This window comes from Mytilus californianus, unplaced genomic scaffold (assembly GCF_021869535.1).
Source record: "Mytilus californianus isolate M0D057914Y unplaced genomic scaffold, xbMytCali1.0.p SCAF_3, whole genome shotgun sequence".
Lineage (NCBI taxonomy): Eukaryota > Metazoa > Mollusca > Bivalvia > Mytilida > Mytilidae > Mytilus > Mytilus californianus.
The window spans coordinates 109,101,907-109,124,954 of NW_026262679.1; the positions used below are offsets into that span (position 1 = coordinate 109,101,907).

The 23,048-nt window shown below is 32.0% G+C and overlaps 1 protein-coding gene across 7 annotated transcripts in view; it reads right to left on the reverse strand.

The window, feature by feature from the left end:
- Positions 1–23,048, reverse strand: part of LOC127735756 (pentatricopeptide repeat domain-containing protein 3, mitochondrial-like) — a 41,766-nt gene that overhangs the window by 11,048 nt on the left and 7,670 nt on the right. For 2 of the 7 annotated variants that reach the window (XM_052246048.1, XM_052246046.1), the window contains exons 3-18: positions 21,503–21,557; positions 13,476–13,521; positions 12,687–12,755; positions 10,298–10,417; positions 8,955–9,078; positions 8,793–8,900; positions 8,685–8,738; positions 8,523–8,576; positions 7,428–7,566; positions 6,179–6,266; positions 5,591–5,657; positions 4,109–4,191; positions 3,200–3,347; positions 2,747–2,806; positions 950–1,027; positions 268–296 (exon numbers count right to left, since the gene is read on the reverse strand). In XM_052246048.1, the coding sequence (XP_052102008.1) occupies positions 268–296; positions 950–1,027; positions 2,747–2,806; positions 3,200–3,347; positions 4,109–4,191; positions 5,591–5,657; positions 6,179–6,266; positions 7,428–7,566; positions 8,523–8,576; positions 8,685–8,738; positions 8,793–8,900; positions 8,955–9,078; positions 10,298–10,417; positions 12,687–12,755; positions 13,476–13,521; positions 21,503–21,557 (1,322 nt within the window). The remainder of the gene's footprint in view (positions 1–267; positions 297–949; positions 1,028–2,746; positions 2,807–3,199; positions 3,348–4,108; positions 4,192–5,590; positions 5,658–6,178; positions 6,267–7,427; positions 7,567–8,522; positions 8,577–8,684; positions 8,739–8,792; positions 8,901–8,954; positions 9,079–10,297; positions 10,418–12,686; positions 12,756–13,475; positions 13,522–21,502; positions 21,558–23,048) is intronic. The other 5 variants (XM_052246050.1, XM_052246049.1, XM_052246052.1 and 2 more) reach the window with 5 other exon arrangements.

The window sequence follows — 23,048 nt, forward strand, 5'->3', positions numbered from 1 at the left end:
AGGCATATTCAAGTGATTCAGCACTATAAATCCAGCAATAATGGTAAATAAAAAAGACTTTTCTTGGACATTTACTGTAGTTCGTTTATGATTGTTATGACAATCCATTTGTTTGTGAAATAACTGTCTGTCTGTATGGGAATATAGGGGGATGCTTTAAAAATATATAAAAACACTCCTTAACCTTATACATTCATTTTATTTGAATAGTCCTAACTCTATACTGGTATGGTATGATTTTATATTGACTCCACATCGGATACTTACAACTTTCATTGCAGCAACAAAAAAGTGTACTGAAATGGAAATTTATAAAAATTAAGATCTGCAAACCACATGCAAAGTAAAAGGACAATTGCAAAAAACTTTAAAACAGAACTTAATAAAATTTTTCTTAGGTTCAATATTATACCAATATACAGGATCAGGAAGAAAGACAAATAAGTGAGTATGATGTTGACAACTCATGCTTGAAATGACAAATAAGTGAGTATGATGTTGACAACTCATGCTTGAAATGAAGACTGAGCTACTGACAATAAGACACACCTGTCACACTTTATCTTACTTTTAAAAATACTCATGAACAAATATATTATTTTCTGATATACAAGGGTGTAAAGGTCCATAAATTTTGTCTGAAATTTGACACTTATGGAACCATCAAATAGTTGGCAGTGTTCTATTTCCTGAAAATACATGTACATGTATTTTCCTTACATGGGTTTTTTATCAGATCAATAAGATTCGATGACCATAAACATGTACTTACAAATCAAGCATTACTGTGGAATAAAAGTTCCCTTCCTACTGTTGGATGGATGAAACCAGACAGTCTAATTTCTTTATCCTCCCTTACCTTGGGGTATAATAGGATATGTTGGTTATAAAAAAATAAAATGTAACAAGCTGCCTAAAAGGGAAGTATGTATACTGTGTATTTACTTACTGTCATCTTTTGATGTTAAATCAAAGTCCTTGCCCTGGATGTAATCCATTAACTGTGGTAAAAATGGGTGTTCTGGGTCTGAAAATATTAGACATTGGAAATAACAAGAGTGCACACGCTGAAATGTCTCGCCTTCTTTACTAATCATTGATATTATGTTGATAGTCCTAAATATAAAGCTTTATTACAACTGTCACATAAACTTAACATTAACCAAGTAAACTAAACATTGACCAATGAACCATGAAAATGAGGTCAAGGTCAGATGAACCATGCTAGGCAGGCATGTACAGCTAACAATTCTTCCATACAACAAATATAGTTGACCTATTGCTTATAGTTTAAGAAAAACAGACGAAAACACAAAAACTTAACACTGAGCAATGAACCTTGAAAATGAGGTCAAGGTCAAATAAAACCTGCGTGACTGACATATAGATCATAAAATATTTCCATACACCAAATATAGTTGAACTATTGCATATAGTATTAGAAAAAAAGACCAAAACTCAAAAACATAACTTTGACCACTGAACCATGAAAATGAGGTCAAGGTAAGATGACACCTGCCAGCTAGACATGTTCACCTTACAATCATTCCATACACCAAATATAGCTGACCTATTGCATGCAGTATTAGAAAGAAAGACCAAAACTCAAAAACTTAACTTTGACCACTGAACCATGAAAATGAGGTCAAGGTCAGATGACACCTGCCAGCTAGACATGTACACCTTACAATCATTCCATACACCAAATATAGTAGACCTATTGCATAGAGTATAAGAAAAACAGACCAAAACACAAAAACTTAACTATAACCACTGAACCATGAAAATGAGGTCAAGGTCAGATGACACCTGCCAGTTGGACATGTACACCTTACAGTCCTTCCATACACCGAATATACTAGACCTATTGCTTATAGTATCTGAGATATGGACTTGACCACGAAAACTTAACCTTGTTCACTGATCCATGAAATGAGGTCGAGGTCAAGTGAAAACTGTCTGACGGGCATGAGGACCTTGCAAGGTACGCACATACCAAATATAGTTATCCTATTACTTATAATAAGAGAGAATTTAACATTACAAAAAATCTGAACTTTTTTTTCAAGTAGTCACTGAACCATGAAAATGAGGTCAAGGACATTGGACATGTGACTGACGGAAACTTCGTAACATGAGGCATCCATATACAAAGTATGAAGCATCCAGGTCTTCCATCTTCTAAAATATAAAGCTTTTAAGAAGTTAGCTAACGCCGCCGCCGCCGCCGCCGCCGCCGCCGCCGGATCGCTATCCCTATGTCGAGCTTTCTGCGACAAAAGTCGCAGGCTCGACAAAAACCATTAACAAGAATGCATGTTTTGCTTTGTTATGCTTAGCTTACATTTAAAATATGAAAAGTGTGTCGAAAAATTTTATGTTCATTAATGATATTGAAAAATTCAAAGAATCTACAAACAGGAAGTACATGTTTTCAACAGAATAACTACATATTTGTTCAGCAGCTTGACAGAGGTAAGTTGTACTGTATCAGCATTTTTTGGAACTAGAAGACATGTATTTCCTGTTTGTCCATTCTTTGAATTTTTCAATATCTTTAATGAACTTAAACATTTTTTACACACTTTTCATATCAGGATTGGCAAATTTCAAATTATAATTTGAAAGTTTTATTTCATTTCTTATTTCCAATCACAAAAGATATAAGATAAGGTTTATGCATCATTGAGAAAGTTACTAATGCACATTTATTCTATATTCTACAATATTTACTTCAAGTACTTACTCCTAGAATGGTCATTATATATCAGCTGAAGGAGATTGGCATAAATTCCTAATGTAGGTTCTGAAAAAAGTAACAATATGAAAATCATTTCACATCAAACAAAAGCTTAGCTTTGGTTTTTCATAGAAAACCCTTTCTCTCAACAACCCAACTGACAAGACCTTGAATTTTCTGTTAACTGCATTGTAGTCAAATGTCCTCAAAAGTCCATATTTGAAACTTTGAAATTTAAATTCATATTGTAAATATTAACATCAATGAATGCATTTATTATGGTCAATCATCAAAAATACAATGTTCTTTAGAAGAATATAGTATTAATATTTAATTCTGATTTTAGGGATTATTTGGCCCAAAATCATACCTTCTATATATGTATATAAGAATGGAAGTGATAACAGGATTCTAACCATGTCTTGAAATTATGATCATATTGCATTTTTTTATACTTACCTATATTTATAGCTTTCATTTCATTGAGTACAAAATACACCTTCTGTTCTCTAAATCTCGTCATCACTCCTTTCAAGAAATGGAGAACTGACATAAAGGTTTGGACATTTGGCTGAACACCACTCTCCTTCATACTTTGCAGAAGACCCTGAAAAACACCATTTGAATAGTTTATTATTTATATGTTAAAGGAATCCTATGATCAATAATGGTATATAGATTAATTGATTGATTGGTGTTTAACGCACTATTGAGCTATTTCGTTGCAGTCAGTTTTTATTGGTGGAGGAAGCTGGTGTGCTCTAAGAGAACCATGGACTAGGTAAGAAAAATGACAATCTTAGACAATTACTTTAAGATTAGAGTAGAGCGCACAGTAAAAACAGTGACCAATATTTTGTGTGCAAATTGTTAGAGTCCATAAGATGTGAAAAAAACGTCTTGACACTCAATTACATAAATACTTTTGAGAGGGATGCCATATACATGAAATTCCAACTTGAATTTTATGAATGAACTGCACCTGTTGACCTGGGGATATTTGGGGGAAAACACACCATAGGAAATTGTTTGGTCAAAATATTTGCTTTATGACATCAAATTTTTCTGGGAAAAAGCATCAATTGGAGGATCATGTATTAAAACTTAGAATAATTGTAATATATATTTACAAGCCCCTTCCCAAAAAATTATCCCCAATTTTGGATTTTTCAGATCAGTATACTCATCTATGGTTTTGATGTTTAGGACCCTTCAAATTTGAAGAGAATACACCAAAAAAGAAGGCATTTGTGATGCGACAACAAAGATATAAAGGATGGATGGAAATATTAATTATTTAAGACTGTGTTTTTACAACAATGCTAGAAACAAAAGAACAAGTAATTATCATTTAATTAATATAATCACCATAATAATTGTCCATTGTTCTTCTTGATCTGCAGGATACTGTCTCATAACATCTATCAGGCCATTGTATGTTCTGACATCAACTACAAAACAAAACTAATAAATGTTTATGATGTTGCTGTATGCTATCTACTCTGAAGTACAGTCTAAGAGTGTAGGATGGTCTGGTTTCACATTGGTAGATTAAGTACACCTAACTAGCCATTTTTGAAAACCTTCTAAACTCCTTGTTATTTTTTTCATAGTTTTTGAAAGAAAAAAAGTTTCAATGTTCAATGTATGAAAAATTTAAAAATCTATAAAGAATCATTTCCCCCAAAATTTTCAATTGCTTATATCTCAAAAACAAGAACATGGACGTTTACTTTTTTTCTGCTTTTCAAGTTCCATTATTCATTTACTATCAATTTATAACAGCATCTTAAAAAGCTTGTTATTTTGAAATAGGTGAATGGACATCCTTAAGCAAATGCAAGCATTTTTTATGGTAATATTGAATTATTATTTTTGAATGTTTTTGTGTATTTGTTATCTGTTGTATTGTTTTAATCCAGTTGATTATTTTTCTTGTAATGAATGATTTATTTCTATTGTATATTCTTTTATGTACATTTTGTATATCATAAGGTCAAAATTAAAAGGGGGGATGGTTAAAATCTAAAAACCCAGCCACATGATCATGTGTTTGTCCAAAGTCAGCATTTCTGCTGTGGTTGTCTTCAGTCATTTATAAATGTTTCTGTCATTTGGAGAAATCTGTGTCGTTCAATGTACTTCTTGAGAAATATAGAGCTATACTGCAAATAACAGTGTTAATTCTTTAGTAACTTAAAATTTGGTAAAACAAAGATCTGTCTTATCTGAAAAAATAATTTCCTTTCAAAAGGAATTTGGTTGAGACATGTTACATTTACTGCTCAACTAAGCAACTTAAACAGAATGCATATCTTTATGTCTTTGCAAAACATAATTTTTACAAAGAAAAATCCACATAATTAGCTTATGTTCTTAAAGTCCATAATACTGAAAGTCACTAAAATTACCTAATTCTACAAATAGTTAGAAGATTCAAGAAGCAGCAAAATGTTTTCAAAATATTTATATTCATTACATATGGTGTAGCATTCTTCTTTTTTCATTGGTTATTACAATCACATGATTTAAAGGGTATTCAATGTACCTGAAGCCTTGTTTCTAATTTCAAGTATATGGAGGCTTTGTTTGTATTTATATACATGTATATATTGAAGGTCAATGTTAAAAATCTTGCAAAATACAATGTAAAATACACAGACAGAACATTGGGGCTATTTCCACAATACACTTTTTACATATGTAATATATAAGTTACGGACTTTCACTCAGTCAATATGTTATATATCAGACTTCATCCTTGGTAAATATAATCTGAACAGGTCCATATATAAGATATTGGCCTCATCAAAAGTCCATAATTAATGAATATAACTAGAAATAGTTTACCCTCAGCTTGTAATCCTTTACCCTTCATTTCTTCATAAAGTTCAAATGCCTTCTCCACTTCCAAATACTGTAAAATATAACATATATTATATTGGAAGAGACAAGTAGACTGGAAAAATGAGGGGGGGATGTAAATCAGAAACACAAACAATATAAATAAAAAAGACTCTTAAAATTCCAAGACTAAATTGTGCTCTTCTGTTATAAAATCAAAGCAAATATGCTGAGTAAAATTTTAAAAGTGCCTTTTTAATAAATTAAAAAAAGAAAGTTAACCCTACTTGATTGACTTACAAGTTAACAAGTTCAATGCTGTCCTTAACTTTCTTTGAATTAAATAATGATCTCAAGGTTAATAAAAACATAGAATTTGCTTTAACTACATGGATGCATTCATTTTTGTGGGTACCATTTTTTTGGTTTGAGGAAAACTTTTTCATCGATATTTGATTTGTGGTTTTAACATTGTCGACATACATTTCTATAGAAAATTTGTAATTCTTTGAACACTTAAATTCCTGGTTACCCTGTACCTACCAAATCAACGAAATATTTGGCATTTTATTATACATAAAAGTGTAAAAATACCTTAGTCATGCCTCTGATCATTGCACAGTAAGCTTCAGAAGTCTTCTCATTTAGATCATTAAAAACTTTAACTGCAGGTCCATTATCTCTGAAAAAGTTTTTAGTTGTAATAAAGTAATGCATAAATTAAATATGTTGGAAAATCAAAATTTAAATTTTGAGCTGCTTGATGCATTAAACACTAGTTAACACCCATTCCAACATACCGTTCAACCTGATATAACAGAAATAGTTTGTTTCATCACCAACATTACACTGTTATTAGTTTCACAGAGTTCAATAACTGAAGAATAGAAGAACGATTTACACTTCACAATTTACCATTAAACAGAATATAGAACATATAAGATAAATCATTTCAAGCTAGATTTACCATTTTTGAAATGGACTGATCTGTCAGTGTAAATAATTCCCAACAATATTTCCCATTTTACATATATAAACCAAACTTGATCAAATATAATTATTAAAGAATTGCATTTTCCATGAAATTCAAGGTTTCTGTGGAGGATTTAAACAAGCTTTTACAACTGTTGCTATTCAGGTAATTACATTTGTCCAAAACAAAGTTTATAATCTTAAAATAACTTTGGTTTGATTTATTTCTTCAATAAATTGTTGACACAGAGATGTGTATCGTCTTTTTTGTAATTTTGATAATATAATGCAAATGTTGAAATTAAAATGGCAATACTTAAACATGCAAACTATGCAAAGCATTCAAAGTCAATGAACCATGACTGAAAGCACAGGGTCAAATAACTTCCATGGAAATGGGAAATGCCAACGCTTATAAAACTGCACACCACTATCAGTTCACCATAAACTGACCTAATCACAAACTAAAACATGTAAACTAAGCAAAAGTTTCAAAGCCAACAGACCATGACTGAGGGGGTGGGGCCAAATAATCTCCATGGAAATTAGATATGCCAATGCTAATACAGCTGCTTACCAAATATCAATGACAAGGTGAGACAAAAATTATAAATATTTTACTACTATTTTGATTATGCTCTGCATATTGGATACCATAATACGGATGAATTTAATTAAAAGTAATTTTATCATTTTTAAAACCTTTCTTTTACCATGAAACATCTTACTCATATAAAAATATTAAGAAAAAGTATACCTTTGTAGACTTTTGTACATATTAATATTTTTTAATTTTATATTTCTATGCCAACCATCACAAACATACGACATGCTTTCATATTTTTTTAAAATAATCTTAACTTAATCTTACTTCCAAGTTTTATTGAATGATCTTTTTTCAAATAAATATCTCATATCTTCTGGTGTCTTTTCTTCAGGAGGGTCAATTGAGTTGTAATATGCCAGAAGATTAAGCAAGGAGATCTTTGTTTCTTGAGAAAGCTCCAATTCTGGAAAAAAAGTTAATTATCAGTCATTTATAAAATCATAACAAAAATATATGTTTGAATACCAACCATCAACAAAGGTATAAGAAAAGATATACTTATTACTATAATTGTTTATGAACTCAAAAAAGGAGTTATCCCTATCCTGCAAATTAGATTATCTCCCTTAATGCATGTTGGACCACAATTTAAATCCTTAATGCATGTCATCAGGTAGTGTTCTACAACTGTTAAGTTTCATTTATATCTGTCCAGTTGTTTAGGTGGAGTAGCACTCAAAAGAGACTATTTCCACATATTATAATATTTAGGTAAGCATGTTGGATTATCTCACCTTCGACATGAAGGACTGGGATTATATTACTAAATGCACATCCTTGGGTGGTGTTTTACAACTGTGTCAAGTTTCTTCAATGTCATTAGACAATGACTGGTTGACAAAGTGTCACCATAAACTACTTTAATATTTTTTTTTAATTTTAACACCACCATTGCCACAGCCAGCAAATTATTATTGAAAAATTCAGATACTTGTTATTTTTATTTTTGTGAATATTGCAACAGGATAAATTTAACAAAAATAAAACGTTGGATTTTTAATTTTAATTGTATTATCTGTATGAAGCATGTCCTGAAATTGCAAAAACAAATCTTGCTTTTTTGTCTATTATTCAACAATTGATATAATAAATGGCCACAAACATTTCTGAATTTACCTGACTTTTGTCAATAGCTATTTTTGAGAAGGAAATGTAAATGTCAATATTTTAAATGTTTACTAGTTTTTTCAAATATTTTTTTTTGTTACAAGTTAGCAAACTCATCAGTTGTTATCTTTAGATGAAAGTTAGTACTTTTTTTATCATTTAGGGAATGTTATGTCTGTGGCATACATTTGATTGTAACTGTTATTCTTTTTTACAACCTTCCTAGCTTGGTCAATTCTAAGAAGGCTATACCTTGATCTTGAATCTCATTATACATATCTATAGCATCCCTGACATTAACTATACCTTGATCTTGAATCTCATTACACATATATATAGAATCCCTGACATTAACTATACCTTGATCTTGAATCTCATTATACAGATCTATAGCATCCCTGACATTAACTATACCTTGATCTTGAATCTCATTATACATATCTATAGCATCCCTGACATTAACTATACCTTGATCTTGAATCTAATTATACATATCTATAGCATCCCTGACATTAACTATACCTTGATCTTGAATCTCATTATACATATCTATAGCATCCCTGACATTAACTATACCTTGATCTTGAATCTCATTATACATATCTATAGCATCCCTGACATTAACTATACCTTGATCTTGAATCTCATTATACAGATCTATAGCATCCCTGGCATTAACTATACCTTGATCTTGAATCTCATTATACATATCTATAGCATCCCTGACATTTCTCATGTCTATCCTCTCAATCAAAGCTGTTTCACTGGGGTCAAAATGTTCATATTTTATCTTCTTTGGCATCAGTTCCTTAAACAAAATAAAAATGTTTAATTCAAGTTTATAGAATTGGAACAGTGACCAAATGTGAGCCAAGTCACGTCAACTTAATTACATATAAAACTGTGAGCAAAATATAATGATTGATTTTCCTTGCATTATCTGCATGTATAAGGACACAGACACCTCTTAAACTGCATCATGTTGTTCAACCCACTTTGTAAAGCATACTAATTTGATATATTGTTTACAGACTTAACTTAAACTTCATCATCTTGTTCAACCCAACATGAATAACCTACTTATAATATGATATAGTATTCAACTTGTTCTTGTCCTGAACATCCATGAATAATATTCCACCAGACATTCAGAATCAATCTATCGATAAAATTCAATGCAGTATGAATAATATTCCACCAGACATTCAGAATCAATCTATCAATCAAATTCAGTGCAGTATGAATAATATTCCACCAGACATTCAGAATCAATCTATCGATAAAATTCAGTGCAGTATGAATAATATTCCACCAGACATTCAGAATCAATCTATCAATCAAATTCAGTGCAGTATGAATAATATTCCACCAGACATTCAGAATCAATCTATCGATAAAATTCAGTGCAGTATGAATAATATTCCACCAGACATTCAGAATCAATCTATCGATAAAATTCAGTGCAGTATGAATAATATTCCACCAGACATTCAGAATCAATCTATCGATAAAATTCAGTGCAGTATGAATAAGGAGTCAAGGCTTACTTACAACCTCTTTGGAATAGCCTGATGATAATGCAATAAATTCATCATATCAAATGTTCATCATATATCCTCCATTTCCAAGGGCAGTCCAAAACTACCCATAATTTGCAGTACCTAACTATAGGATTTATTGATCTCTTAACTTCCTCAATGTGCATGAAATTATTGTCACTGACATTTAGTCAAACATAAATAAATCAACCAATCAATCAATTTGAGCTGAAAGTTTTAAAATTGATCTATTTTCTTTACAAAATGATGATCATCTAAAATTATATAATTATATAATTTAAATCTTTCTAGCTGTAGCATGTTAATCTGACTGTTACATACAACTAAATGCAGTTGATGCTTTAATTCATCTTATTTTTAAGTTGGAATTAAAGATCTGGTTTCTATGTTGGATTATTTGTTAATTTTTTTATAAACATTTAATTGTGGACAAAAGTGATGATGTTTATGTTTGTTTATTTAACATACAGGAATGCCTGGAACTGATGCTTCTTCTTTGAACATATTAGTAGAAAATATGCCTGGTAATCTATCAACAAAGTATCTGGCTGCTTTCCTCCCGCTACTTTTTGCCAAAGTGTATATTTTCTGGAATAAAGTATAACAAATAATTTAAAGATAGAAACCTGTATATAAGTATGAGCTACTTCAATATACTTTCTTCTTCAAATAAATGAGCTGAAACTTAAATAATTTAAACCAATGTCATTGCATAAGGCAATGTAATTAAAAACTATTTTTCTCTTTTCCAGGCAATACCTACTATGTTTAAATGTGTCTCAACAGACATTACTTGGTAGTTTTGAGGCGTTTTTTTTATATTTTGCCTTTACAAATTTTTAAAATGACCTTTGAGTAAGGTGAACTAAACCTGTTCATTTTCATAAAATCAAAATTGCCTGGTGGATTAAATGTGGTATTATCAAAAATTTGTGAGGGTTTCCATGGAACCCTGTGTCTCGCCTGCTACGGCTGCTGTCAGTGTAAAAGTGTAATTTGACCTAAAAAGGGAGTGCATTTATCAGTAAAATACAGAATTGAAAGAAAAAAATCACACTTTTTTTAGATGCTATTTCTTGGACTTGAAGATTAGCGTCTGATCAATTTCATAATAATCCATGAAGGTTAACAAATTTATCATGTCAAAACAATTCAATCACAGACTGTCTGTAAATGTAAATGTTAACTGTAAAAATCTAAGTCCATCTACCAGAAAAACACTGAAAATGAAAAAAATATATTTCAAAATTTTGCTTCAGACATTATTTCTTAATCGTAAAAAAGCTTCTGCCAAAGTTTCATAAATCTGTCTAAAGGTTTGACAAAGTAATTGAACCCCAGACTGTATCTACTTTTTAACTGTAAAAAACTAAGTCCATTCATCAGTAAAATACGGCAAAAATTAAATAAATATACTGTCATTTGGTCATAAAAAAGCTTCTGTCCAAATTTCATAAAACTCCACGAAGGTTTGACAAAGTAATTGATTTCTAAAAAAACTTTTACCACAGACTAAACCTAAATGTTGACACCGCTGACAGAATCTAGGATCACTATGTTTGCTTTTGCAATATAAATTTTACAGATTTGACAAACAAGAGTGCACACGCTGAAATGTTTCACCTTCTTTACTAAACATTGATTTTATGTTGACAGTCCTAAATATAAAGCTTTACTACAACTATCACATAAACTTAACATGATCCAAGAAAATGAGGTCAAGGTCAGATAAATCAAACTGGATATACATGTACACCGTACAATCATTCCATACACCAAATATGCTTTAAATATAGTTGACCTATTGCACATAGAAACAAACTTAACCAGGAAAACTTAACATTGATCAATGAACCATGAAAATGAGGTCATGGTCAGATGATAATTTCCAGACAGACATATACAACTTACAATCATTACATGCTTTAAATATAGTTGACCTATTGCATATAGTATCTATGAAACAAACTTAACCAGGAAAACTTAAGATTGACCAATGAACCATGAAAATTAGGTCATGGTCAGATGATAATTTCCAGACAGACATATTCACCTTACAATCATTCCATACACCAAATACAGTTGACCTATTGCTTATAGTATTAGAAAAACAGACCAAAAAACAAAAACTTGACATTGAGCAATGAACCTCAAAAATGAGGTCAAGGTCAAATAAAACATGCCAGACTGACATGTACATCGTTAAATTTTTCATACACCAAATATAGTTGACCTATTGCATACAGTATTAGAAAAACAGACCAAAACACAAAAACTTAACTTTAACCACTGAACCATGAAAATGAGGTCAAGGTCAGATGACACCAGCCAGTTGGACATGTACACCTTACAATCATTCCATACACCAAATATAGTAGACTTATTGCTTAAAGTATCTGAGATATGGACTTGACCACGAAAACTTAACCTTGTTCACTGATCCATGAAATGACTTTGAGGTCAAGTGAAAACTGTCTGACGGGCACGAGGACCTTGCAAGGTACGCACATACAAAATATAGTTATCCTATTACTCATAATAAGAGAGAAATTAAGAATACTAAAAATCTTAAACTTTTTTTTTCAAGTAGTCACTGAACCATGAAAATGAGGTCAAGGACAATGGACATATGACAGATGGAAACTTCATAACATAAGGCATATATATACAAAGTATGAAGGATCCAGGTCTTCTACCTTCTGAAATATTAAGATTTAAGAAGTTTGTTACTATTTCTATGTCGAGATTTCTGAGACAGAAGTCGCAGGCTCGACAAAAAGTACTGGTAATTAACACACACAATTCTCTTATTATGTTTAAACCAAGACGAAAGTATTTCTGGTTTTGTTTAACTTACTTTTTCGTTAGCTATTACAGGGTAAAGATGAGGATCATCTATAAACATATAGTCTGGAGCTGTAGAATCCTGAAATATATGAAATAAATTCTGTTATGAAATTTTTTAAGATGATTTTTCATTCAAATCAATTAATCATTTCTGGGATCTGAAACTATTTCAAACTTAATACTTTTTTCAATTTGAAGCTTAATATCAAGAATCACTATTTTTATTTGCAGACAAAAATGCAATGAAATGTGGTAATGTGCATCAGTATCACATCATGAAGAACACACATAAAATTGGCAAACAGAAAGTAGATAAATAAAGAATCTGACAATGAGTCAAATGATATAATTTACCAATATAAAGCTTGGTACCAAATATTAGTTTGTACTTGGTGCTTTAGCACTCTTATCAATCCTTACATTATGTATGTGAACATTTTATTAGATTTGGTCATATTAAATTTTCTTGACAAAAAAGAAATAGTTTAAAATTGATAAGAATCTTACTGATACCAATTGAAGCATTCAAATTAAAAAAAAATGAATGGCTATTCTACAGAACTTTGAAAAAGAAGGTTCTGTAAATCTAGAATTACAGATGTGAAAAATGGTCAAATTTTAAACAGAACTTACTTTTGATCATGCAAAAAACTTAATGAGATTTAAGTCAAAGCTTAGTCAAATCATTTTATAATATATGAAAATAAAGACCATCAGATGACCTAACAATTGTATACCCCAATACTTCCTTTTTTATGTGCGTATTTAAATTATGATTGTAAATACTAATGTTTCTCACCCTCTGGACTGTTGCTGCTAAACATTTCAATACTGTTAATTCATCCCTGAAAAATAAGTTGCAATTTTTTTCAGTGAACATGCAGTTGATATTTGCTAAAAGTGAAAAGATGAACAATGATTTTAACAAGAAATTGGAAAAATCAGTATAAGGCCAAAATATATTTGTGGATTTATGGTTGCCCATCAGACCCTCTTTTCTTCTTCAATTTTTGAAAAATGAATTGAATAAGATATATGCCTTGGCAAGATATTCTGTAGGTAAACAATATGGCTATATTTTAAATCAAATGACTGCATGAAAAAGACAAAACACAATAGATTTTAAGTAAAGTGAACTGATTTAAAGTGACACAGTGTATAATAGTGAAGTCTGATGAAAAAAATTCTAGATTATCTTTTTCTCTTTAAATCTCAGTGAATGTTGCTAATTGTGATCATATGATGAATGTGTTCCCTGAACATAATAGCATCAACCAAAAAATTTATAATCCAACTCAATGATCCTATTTTTTCCATGAATGCAACCTTAAAAACACATATATTTTTTTGGCCTAAAATGATGCCTTATTTGCCTGTAGAGTGGGTGACGCCTATTCGCCGCAAAATTTGTTCATTTCCACCTACATCCGACCTACATTCGAATATTTGAAACTTTTTATGTAGGTTTCAGAAAGTTTACTATATGAAAAAAATGTCTGATAAAGGAATTCTCTTCAAAACATTGGTTAAATGTTTTAAAAATTAACGCAAACTCAAGAGGAAATCAAGTTGTTCTTGTACCATTGGGGACACATTTTCGCCACAATGTATGATATGATCATCCTCATTATCCTTGTATATTATAAAAACAATTGTTTGCAATTACATGAATTAGCTTGAGAGATCATTCCTATACGATTTTTCTAACAGATATTTACTTTATGACTGCGCATGCGTGCCATATAAATCTTACATAATTGCCAAAATCGTTCAAAAACTACTGCGTATTTCTTTATATGTGCGAATAACATTAGAAATGGGGTAAAGAGGAATATCAACAGTTCGAACATTACAAACAGCGTTTAGCATCTTTTTAGGCAAGTATTGGGTAAAGGCACACAAAATTTACAGAAAAAATAGCAAATACGGCGAAAATGTGTCCATGGCGAATATGCGCCACCCACTCTACTCAAAAGCTGACTTTCTAATCAGGAAATTTGTATAAAAAATCAACACATTAACTGTACCTTTAATGAAATATTTTATCAACTAAAATAATGAAACACATTACAGAAGCAATGGGATTTGCATTTTATTTTTGGTCTAATGTCTACGGTTTAAAAAAAAAAAATGTACCTTAAAGGATTTATTGAAGATAACATTCATTATGATTAACTTGTTGATCTCGTGTTGCTGATCATTTTTGCTATTTGAAGTTTTAGTCTATTATTTTTTTCAAAATGTAAAACACTAAAATTCATTTGAACTCATTATTTTAGGGCAAAAGAAAATCAGAATGAATCAAATCCCCAGATACAATTTTTAAACTAGATTACCAAGTAGAGTTGGCAAAAACCCGGGTTTTATGAGTATTGCCCAGCCTAGTGGGAAATACTGGCAAAAACAAGGGTTTTACTGGGTTTTACAGAGTAATACTGGCCTGAATTTTAAAGAGGATTCAGTGATAAATCACAAATGCAATACATTAAAGATATTTATAAAAACAAAACATAGTATTTTAATTTATAAGTTCACTTGTTTGAAACTTTTATTATAAAGTGTATAAATCTGAGAAATTGTTGTTCCAGCAACTCTAACACAAGAGTACATGAAGACACATTAGACAAATATGAAAAGCTTTTCTCAGTAATCCTCCTAAAAATCTATTAATTCGACATTCTGCCTAGATTGGTCGAACTTAACATAAAGCCAAAGAATTTAATTTGATTTTTTTTAAATATATATATAACTATTAAGAATTAATAATTATATATGTAAGGAAAATTACTTTTAAACAATTTTTGTTCATTGCTTAAAATGTTTACTAAGCAGTATATATATGTACATCACTAATTAATATGTAATTATTCAGATTATAAAAGATTTGTTTATATAACAATAATCAGCCTTTTCATTTCTATAAGTGTTCATGACATGTCCCCTTGCGGTTTTTATTTAGCAATACGATTGTATAACCATTAAAATTTACAATTCACTCAAACACTGCAATAAAATGCATTTTTTTAAAGTTTGGATAATTGAAACTAAGCTTGGAATTTAACAAGGTATTCAAAACCTGTATTCTGCCTACATAGAATTATTTGAGAAAAGAAAGAAAATGAATTTTCAATCCTCCTGAAATGTCTCTCTATGGTTATCTGTATAAAATGTATATATTTAGCTATAATACTATGAAACAAACAACAAGTCTTTACTCTTCTGTGTAAAAATAATCTTTTAAAATCATATTCCCCAGTATTACCCATTTCTGGGAGTATTGCCCAGCCCGGTAAAACCCAGGATTTCCCACCCTTGTAATACTTTGCATACCCTGTTACCAAGGGAACATTCAGAGAAATTTTGTAACATTTTTTCCAGTAGTTTCTGAGGTGAAGACTTTTTTTATAAAGTTTACAATGGACAATGATTGCTTTACACAAATCTTTGGTGTAAACTCTGAATATAGAGTTCCAGGGGTCACCACACCAGGCGAATTGAGCGACTACGTAGCCCTAGGATTCCCCACTTCCCTCTAGAGTAGCTCCAGGGAGAAGTTTATGTTGTCTTGGATTTTCAGTAAAATTCCCCAATGTCACCTCATGATTTTTGAAAAAATTCTCAATCCAAGTGCAAACGGTCCAATATTCGACGAAAAATAAAAAAACTTTTATCCCCAAATTCAAAATTGAATTTCATATCATAACCTCAACAAGATATTCCAGTGTTATCTCTTGCTGTGCACGCAGCCTGACTAGCCAATCCCTAAGATAATGCATGTTCCACGTGCATTTCCTCATTCTCTTACTGGCTAGCGTCGAGTGAAGAGCTCCAAGAAATTCCCTGCTAATTAACAAACTGTTTTTGTTGTTTTACTTTAGTGGATTTTGGGATTTATTTTATTTTTTCGCCGGGATTTTATATTGAAATGTCGTCATGAGTGATTTAAAAGATGACGAGGTTTCATTAGAAGACAATAGTGCTTCTGGTGAATTAGCTGACGAACTCCATGTTGACCACACGGCGGACATTGAAGAAGCATGTGTTTCGCAGTCATATGTCCAAAGTGACAATAGTTTGACTGAAAGACACAAGAAGAAATGGAAATGGCCAAAGTATGCCAAGCGTGATTTTCCTTCTGATTCTTCGGAGTCGGAGAGCGATGATTATTCCTACAGAAGGAAAAAATCTAAAGCCACAAAGTATGGCAGAAAAAGCAAAAAATCCTCAAAGAAGGATGACTTTTCTTCCGATTCTGAGTCGGACAAAGAAGTAAGGTCCGTTATAAGTGAAACTGTATCTAATTTAACATACAGTGAAAAGAACGGCAACAAAAGTTATCATTGTTTTAATGCTCACAAGAAAGAAAAAACAGGACTCCAGTTTTCCAAAGATATGGAATTATTTCTTGATGACAATTTCAATAGATTTATTCCTTCACATAAAGTTCAGGAATTAATTTTGAACATGATGCCCGTCCCATCATACGAGGGCTTTACTATCAGATCTATTGATCCATTGATTTTCTCTATTATGGAAGAACAAAGTCGTAGTACAAATACGCAGTTGGATAAAGCTTTCGTCAGTATTCAGACAAAGCTTATAGACACCATGGGGCCTCTTGGTAACTTATGGATGTTATTTGAAGATATTCGATCAAAAATCGATAATGGGTGTGACGATACTAGTGCTCAGGCGCATGTTGACAATGTTGACTTCCGTCATATTCTTGATCTGTTAGAGAAAACAATTTGTTTGGTAGGACAATCTAATGTTGCAATAAATTATCAGCGACGTTTGTCAATCCTTCAAAGAATAAACAATCAAGATTCAAAGAAGGCAAGATCACTTCTTAGCGACAAACAGGAATGTTTAGCGAAAAACGACAAGCATCTGTTTGGAAGTGAATTCAAGGAAGAGCTGAAGGAATGGAGCAAAACAAAGAAAGAAGCTTCCGAAATGGCATTAGCTCTCGGAGGAAAGAAAAAGAGTCACAAGAAGAAGGTTATCAACTATGACACACCTCGTCAGGTGCAACAAAGTCAACGATGGGAACAAAAGGAATCTCATCAAGACAAACCGCCCTTTCAGTCAAGGCCTCCGAGTCATTCACAGGGAGCAAGAAACTCAGGAGGCAGAGGCAACTCCCGTGGAAATGGTTTTCACAGAGGAAATAAAAGAGGTGGAATTGGAAAAAATCAAGCTTAAATCCAACTCAAAAGATAGAGTTTCTGGGTTTTCAGATAAATTCAGTAGAAATGATGTTCTATCTACCAACAGAAAAGGTATCTCAGATAAAAACAAAATGCAGAGAAATGTTAAGTGCAGACATTGTGATAGTAAGACAATCAGCACAGTTGACAGGAAAGCTGTCATCCTCTATGCAAGCAATATTTCCAGCAAATTTGCAAAGTTGTTTTCTTCAAATGGATCAAATAAAGGGTCTGTTGAAGGGAAAGTCCTACGAACAAAAAATAATTCTCTCACAAACAGCAAGAGACGAATTAATTTGGTGGGTAACAAAAATAGAAGAGTTCAATGGAAAGGCAATAATAATGCCTTGTCCAGATATTGTGATCACATCAGACGCCTCAAATTTAGGCTGGGGGGCTTCTTTTCAAGACGAAAGTACAGGTGGCATATGGGGAAAGCAAGAATCAAATTTCCATATCAATGCAAAAGAACTATTGGCAGCTTTTCTTGCAGTGCAAACATTCGCAAAAGAAAGTCTTCATTTGGCCATTCATTTAAGAATAGACAATATTTCAGCAATATCATACATAAACAGAATGGGGGGCACAAAATCAAAAGATTTAAATCAAATAATGAAAAACATGTGGAACTGGTGTCAGGCAAGGAAGATAAGTCTCACTGCAGAGCACCTCCCAGGGAAAGAAAATCTTATAGCAGACTGGCACTCGAGAAATATAAACTACTCCAGCGATTGGAGTCTAGATCAAAATATTTTTCAACAAGTTCAAGAACAAACAGGTCCCCTAGAGATAGATCTGTTTGCTTCACGACTAAATTTCAAACTGAAAAAATTAGTGAGTTGGAAACCAGATCCAATCAGTCATGCGATAGACGCATTTCTGATGCCATGGACAACAATAAAGGGCTATGCCTTCCCCCCTTTTTCAATGATAGGTCGCTGTCTTTCCAAAGCCAGGAAGGACAAGGCAATGTTATAAGTAAAAGCCCCTGCATGGCAAGCACAACCATGGTATCCAATGTTATTGGAAATGTTAATACAAGATCCAATAAAAATACCAATATTTCCAAATCTTTTGATGTCACCCCAGGGGGAACCACACCACTGATTCAAACAGGGTCTCTCAATCTTGTGGCATGGAAAATTTCAGGGGACGAAGTACTACAGTGGGACTATCAAAAGCAGCTGCAGAGTTGCATGAAAAAGCATGGAGACCAGGAACCCAACTTTCTTACAAGAGCTCCTGGGGAAAACGGGTCAGCTGGTGTAGTGAACAATCAGTTAATCCTTTTCAGGCCCCTCTGGCCACTGTAATTGAATTTCTTACAAAATTGTTCAAAGATGGTTTACAATATAGAACAATAAATACTTATAGGTCTGCAATTTCAAAGAATCATCCATTAATTGATAGTTTACAAGTAGGAAAACATCCTCTTATTATTCGACATATGAGAGCCATTTTCAATGAAAGGACACCAACGTCAAAATATGAGTTTTCTTGGGATGTTGATATTGTCTTGAATGAAATTTTATCATGGGGTACAAATCAAGCTTTAGACATTAAACACCTTTCATGGAAGTTAGTGATGTTGTTGGCACTATCTTCAGCTGGTAGAGCATCTGAAATAGGCATGTTAAATTGTAAATATATGAAACAACAAGGTTCACAAATATTGTTTGAGTTACCAAAACTAACCAAAACTTGTCGTCCTGGTTCTAAAACTAAATCAATAGCTTTCAACTCTTTCCCTAATGAAAAGAGTTTATGTGTTGTTACTTGCATTAATGACTATATGTCTAGCACACAATCATGGAGAGAACAAGGAGATAATATTGATAGATCGTGGCTCCTTTTGAGTGTTGTTAAACCTCATCATCATATAGTTCCTTCATCAGTTGCAAGATGGTTAAAAGAGACAATAAAAAAATCTGGTTTCTCATCCCTTTTTACTGGTCATTCGACACGTTCAGCCTCTACTTCAAAGGCAAAACGCGTTGGATTATCTACCCAAGATGTAATAGATCAGGCAATGAAAGTGTTCCCTCCCTCCCTTGCCTTTAATCACTTTCAATTTTATCGGTTATTCTATTTTATTTACTAGATATACTCACTATTCACATCTTACATTCTATCTCTGTATTTTGCAGATCTGGGAAGTAGAACCAGGGAACAGGGATAAATTCCTAACAGTCCAAGAAGTACTGGTGGGACCAAGAAAGATCGATGACCAAGATTGGACCAGGAGTATCAAAATAAATGATATTAAATGTTTTGCTTTGTTTAGAGTATTTTTATTTCAGTGTTCTAAAATAGATAACACAAAAAAACAAAAAACAAAAAAAAATACACAAATGTTAACAGGTTTATAAAATCAACAAGAAGTACATAATTGAGAAATGTGGTATAATATAAATGAGACAATTATCCACTGAAGGACATGTTTTCTTTATTGGGGTTTATTGTCAGTCGTTTCCTGAAGTTTATTTTTGATTGGTTTCGTTGAGCCTATGTTTAGATTTTGCAGTCAAATTCTTTTTTCTCTTTACTGGACGCTCTTCAGTAAGAGAATGAGGAAATGCACGTGGAACATGCATTATCTTAGGGATTGGCTAGTCAGGCTGCGTGCGCAGCAAGAGATAACACTTTCAGGTCTTGTTTCGGTTATTCATAAAATTAGAATTCCATTTCGCACACTTCGTGTGCTTATGAAATTCCAAATTGTCCGCCGTCTTATACTCCATCATTAAAATTGCAAGACAAGGCGGACAATAAGCAAGAAACAAAAAAAAATTCGTAAGGGTTCCGCGGAACCCAGTGTCTCGCCTACTTTTTGCTGTTAATCACAGGCTCAACAAAAATGAGGAAAAAAATTAATAAAAATATTCCTCTCTATACTATCTTTTGATTGTAAGTAGCTTCTGTCCAAGTTTGGTAAAAATCCAGGATAGTTTATGAATCTAATAAATGTTTTAAAAACTTAAACTGCAGACTATATGTAATGTTAACTGGAAGAAAAACTAAGTCCATCTATAAGTAAAATACGGAAAAAATGGAACAAAATTTCCTTCTAGATACTAGCTTTTAATCATAAACAAGCTTCTGTCCAAGTTTGGTACAAATCCAGGATAGTTTAAGAAAGTTGTTAAAATTTTAACACTTTAACCACAGAGTGAATGTAATGTTAACTGGCAGAAAAGTCCATTTATAAGTAAAATACGGAAAAAAACGGATTTTTTTTTTACAAAATTTACTTGTTGATACTATCTTATGATCATAAACAAGCTTCTTTCCAAGTTTGGTAGAAATCCAGGATAGTTTAAGAAAGTTATTAAAATTTCAAAAACTTTAACCACAGAGTGAATATTTGTGGACAACGACGACGACGGAATGTAGGATCGCTATGTCTCGCTTTTTCGACAAAAGTCGAAGGCTCGACAAAAAACTCAATTTTGCAATGTTTGTTTATGTTCCACCATCTTTGTTATTGAAATTGTAGAGGACACCCTTTTTTCTTTTCAAAACTCTTATCATTTACCTAATCCATATTAATATGAAATTCTCAGTTCTAAAGCTTGTTATAAAGTCTGAAACAGTAAGCATTGTGTAATGAACATACCTTTTCTTTTTCTTTGGAAATATTATAGGTTTTCTGTTTTTAACTTGAGTCACATCTGAAATGATAAAACAGTTTTCTTACTTTTTTTGTCATGGCATTAATCATGCACATACATTTTCTGTTTGGGAATAGTTGTATTGTACTGGACAATTCCTGATTCTGTACAGATACAATAACTTTGCCCAAATTCCACCAAAGAGGACACAACCTGCTTTAATCATAGTTTGTAATTATTTGATAAGAAAATCCAACCACTTCAATAACATGTATTACCTTCTTAAATTGTTGAATTTGTTAAAACAAGAATGTGTCCATAGTACATGGATGCCCCACACGCACTATCATTTTCTATGTTCAGTGGACCGTGAAATTGGGGTCAAAACTCTTAATTTGGCATTAAAATTAGAAAGATCATATCAAAGAGACCATGTGTACTAAGTTTCAAGTTGATTGGACTTCAACTTCATCAAAAACTACCTTGACCAAAAACTTTAACCTGAAGCGGGACAGACGGACGGACAAACGAACAGATCGAAAAACATAATGCCCCACTTAGGGAATGCTAAGATTGAAATGCGGTTAATTCATTCACAAGATTAATGTACATAATGTAATAATGTGTAACTACTACACATACATGTACATGTAAATTAAGCTGCTTTCTTATTCAAAAACATACAGGATATTACAGTTATGACAACTTACAATGTGCTTGATTTAAAGTTACCAAGAAATAACATTTGCATTTAGATCAAATTTTCTATAATAAGTTGAGATCTTTTTGACAAAAAGTATAAATTCATTAATTATATCACTGTATACAATCATGGGAAATACATGAATTAAACATGTTAAAGCCATTTCAATTGATATTTTATAGTGTGTTTTTCTATGTTGTGATGTTACACTATTGTTTCAGATAAGGGTGAAGGTTTAGTACCATTAAAACGTTTAAACCCGCTGCAATTGTTTGCACCTGTCCTAAGTCAGGAATCTGATGTTCAGTAGTTGTCGTTTGTTGATGTGGTTCATAAGTGTTTATCGTTTCTCGTTTTTTATATAGATTAGACCGTTGGTTTTCCCGTTTGAATGGTTTTACACTAGTAATTTTTGAGGCCCTTTATAGCTTGCTGTTCGGTGTGAGCCAAGGCTCCGTGTTGAAGACCGTACTTTGACCTATAATGGTTTACTTTTATAAATTTTGACTTGGATGGAGGGTTGTCTCATTGGCACTCATACCACATCTTCTTATATCTATAAAGACAGGAAATAAAATATAGCTTCATGTATATAAAGGTGATTTTAGGGAGCAACCATTTAACTTCAAAGAGGGTTAGTTATGGTTATTTGTCTGAGTCAGAAATTTTTTTAGTTCTTCGACGCTATCAATCAAATTATTTTTTTCAATATTTAACAATATAAGGTATGGGGAAAATCTGGATTCAGAATATTTTTTTTTTGTTATCTGCTTGACCACAATAATTTTTTTCCATCAAATTGGGAATCAAAATATTTTTTTTGGAAAAAACCATAACCCCCCCCCCCC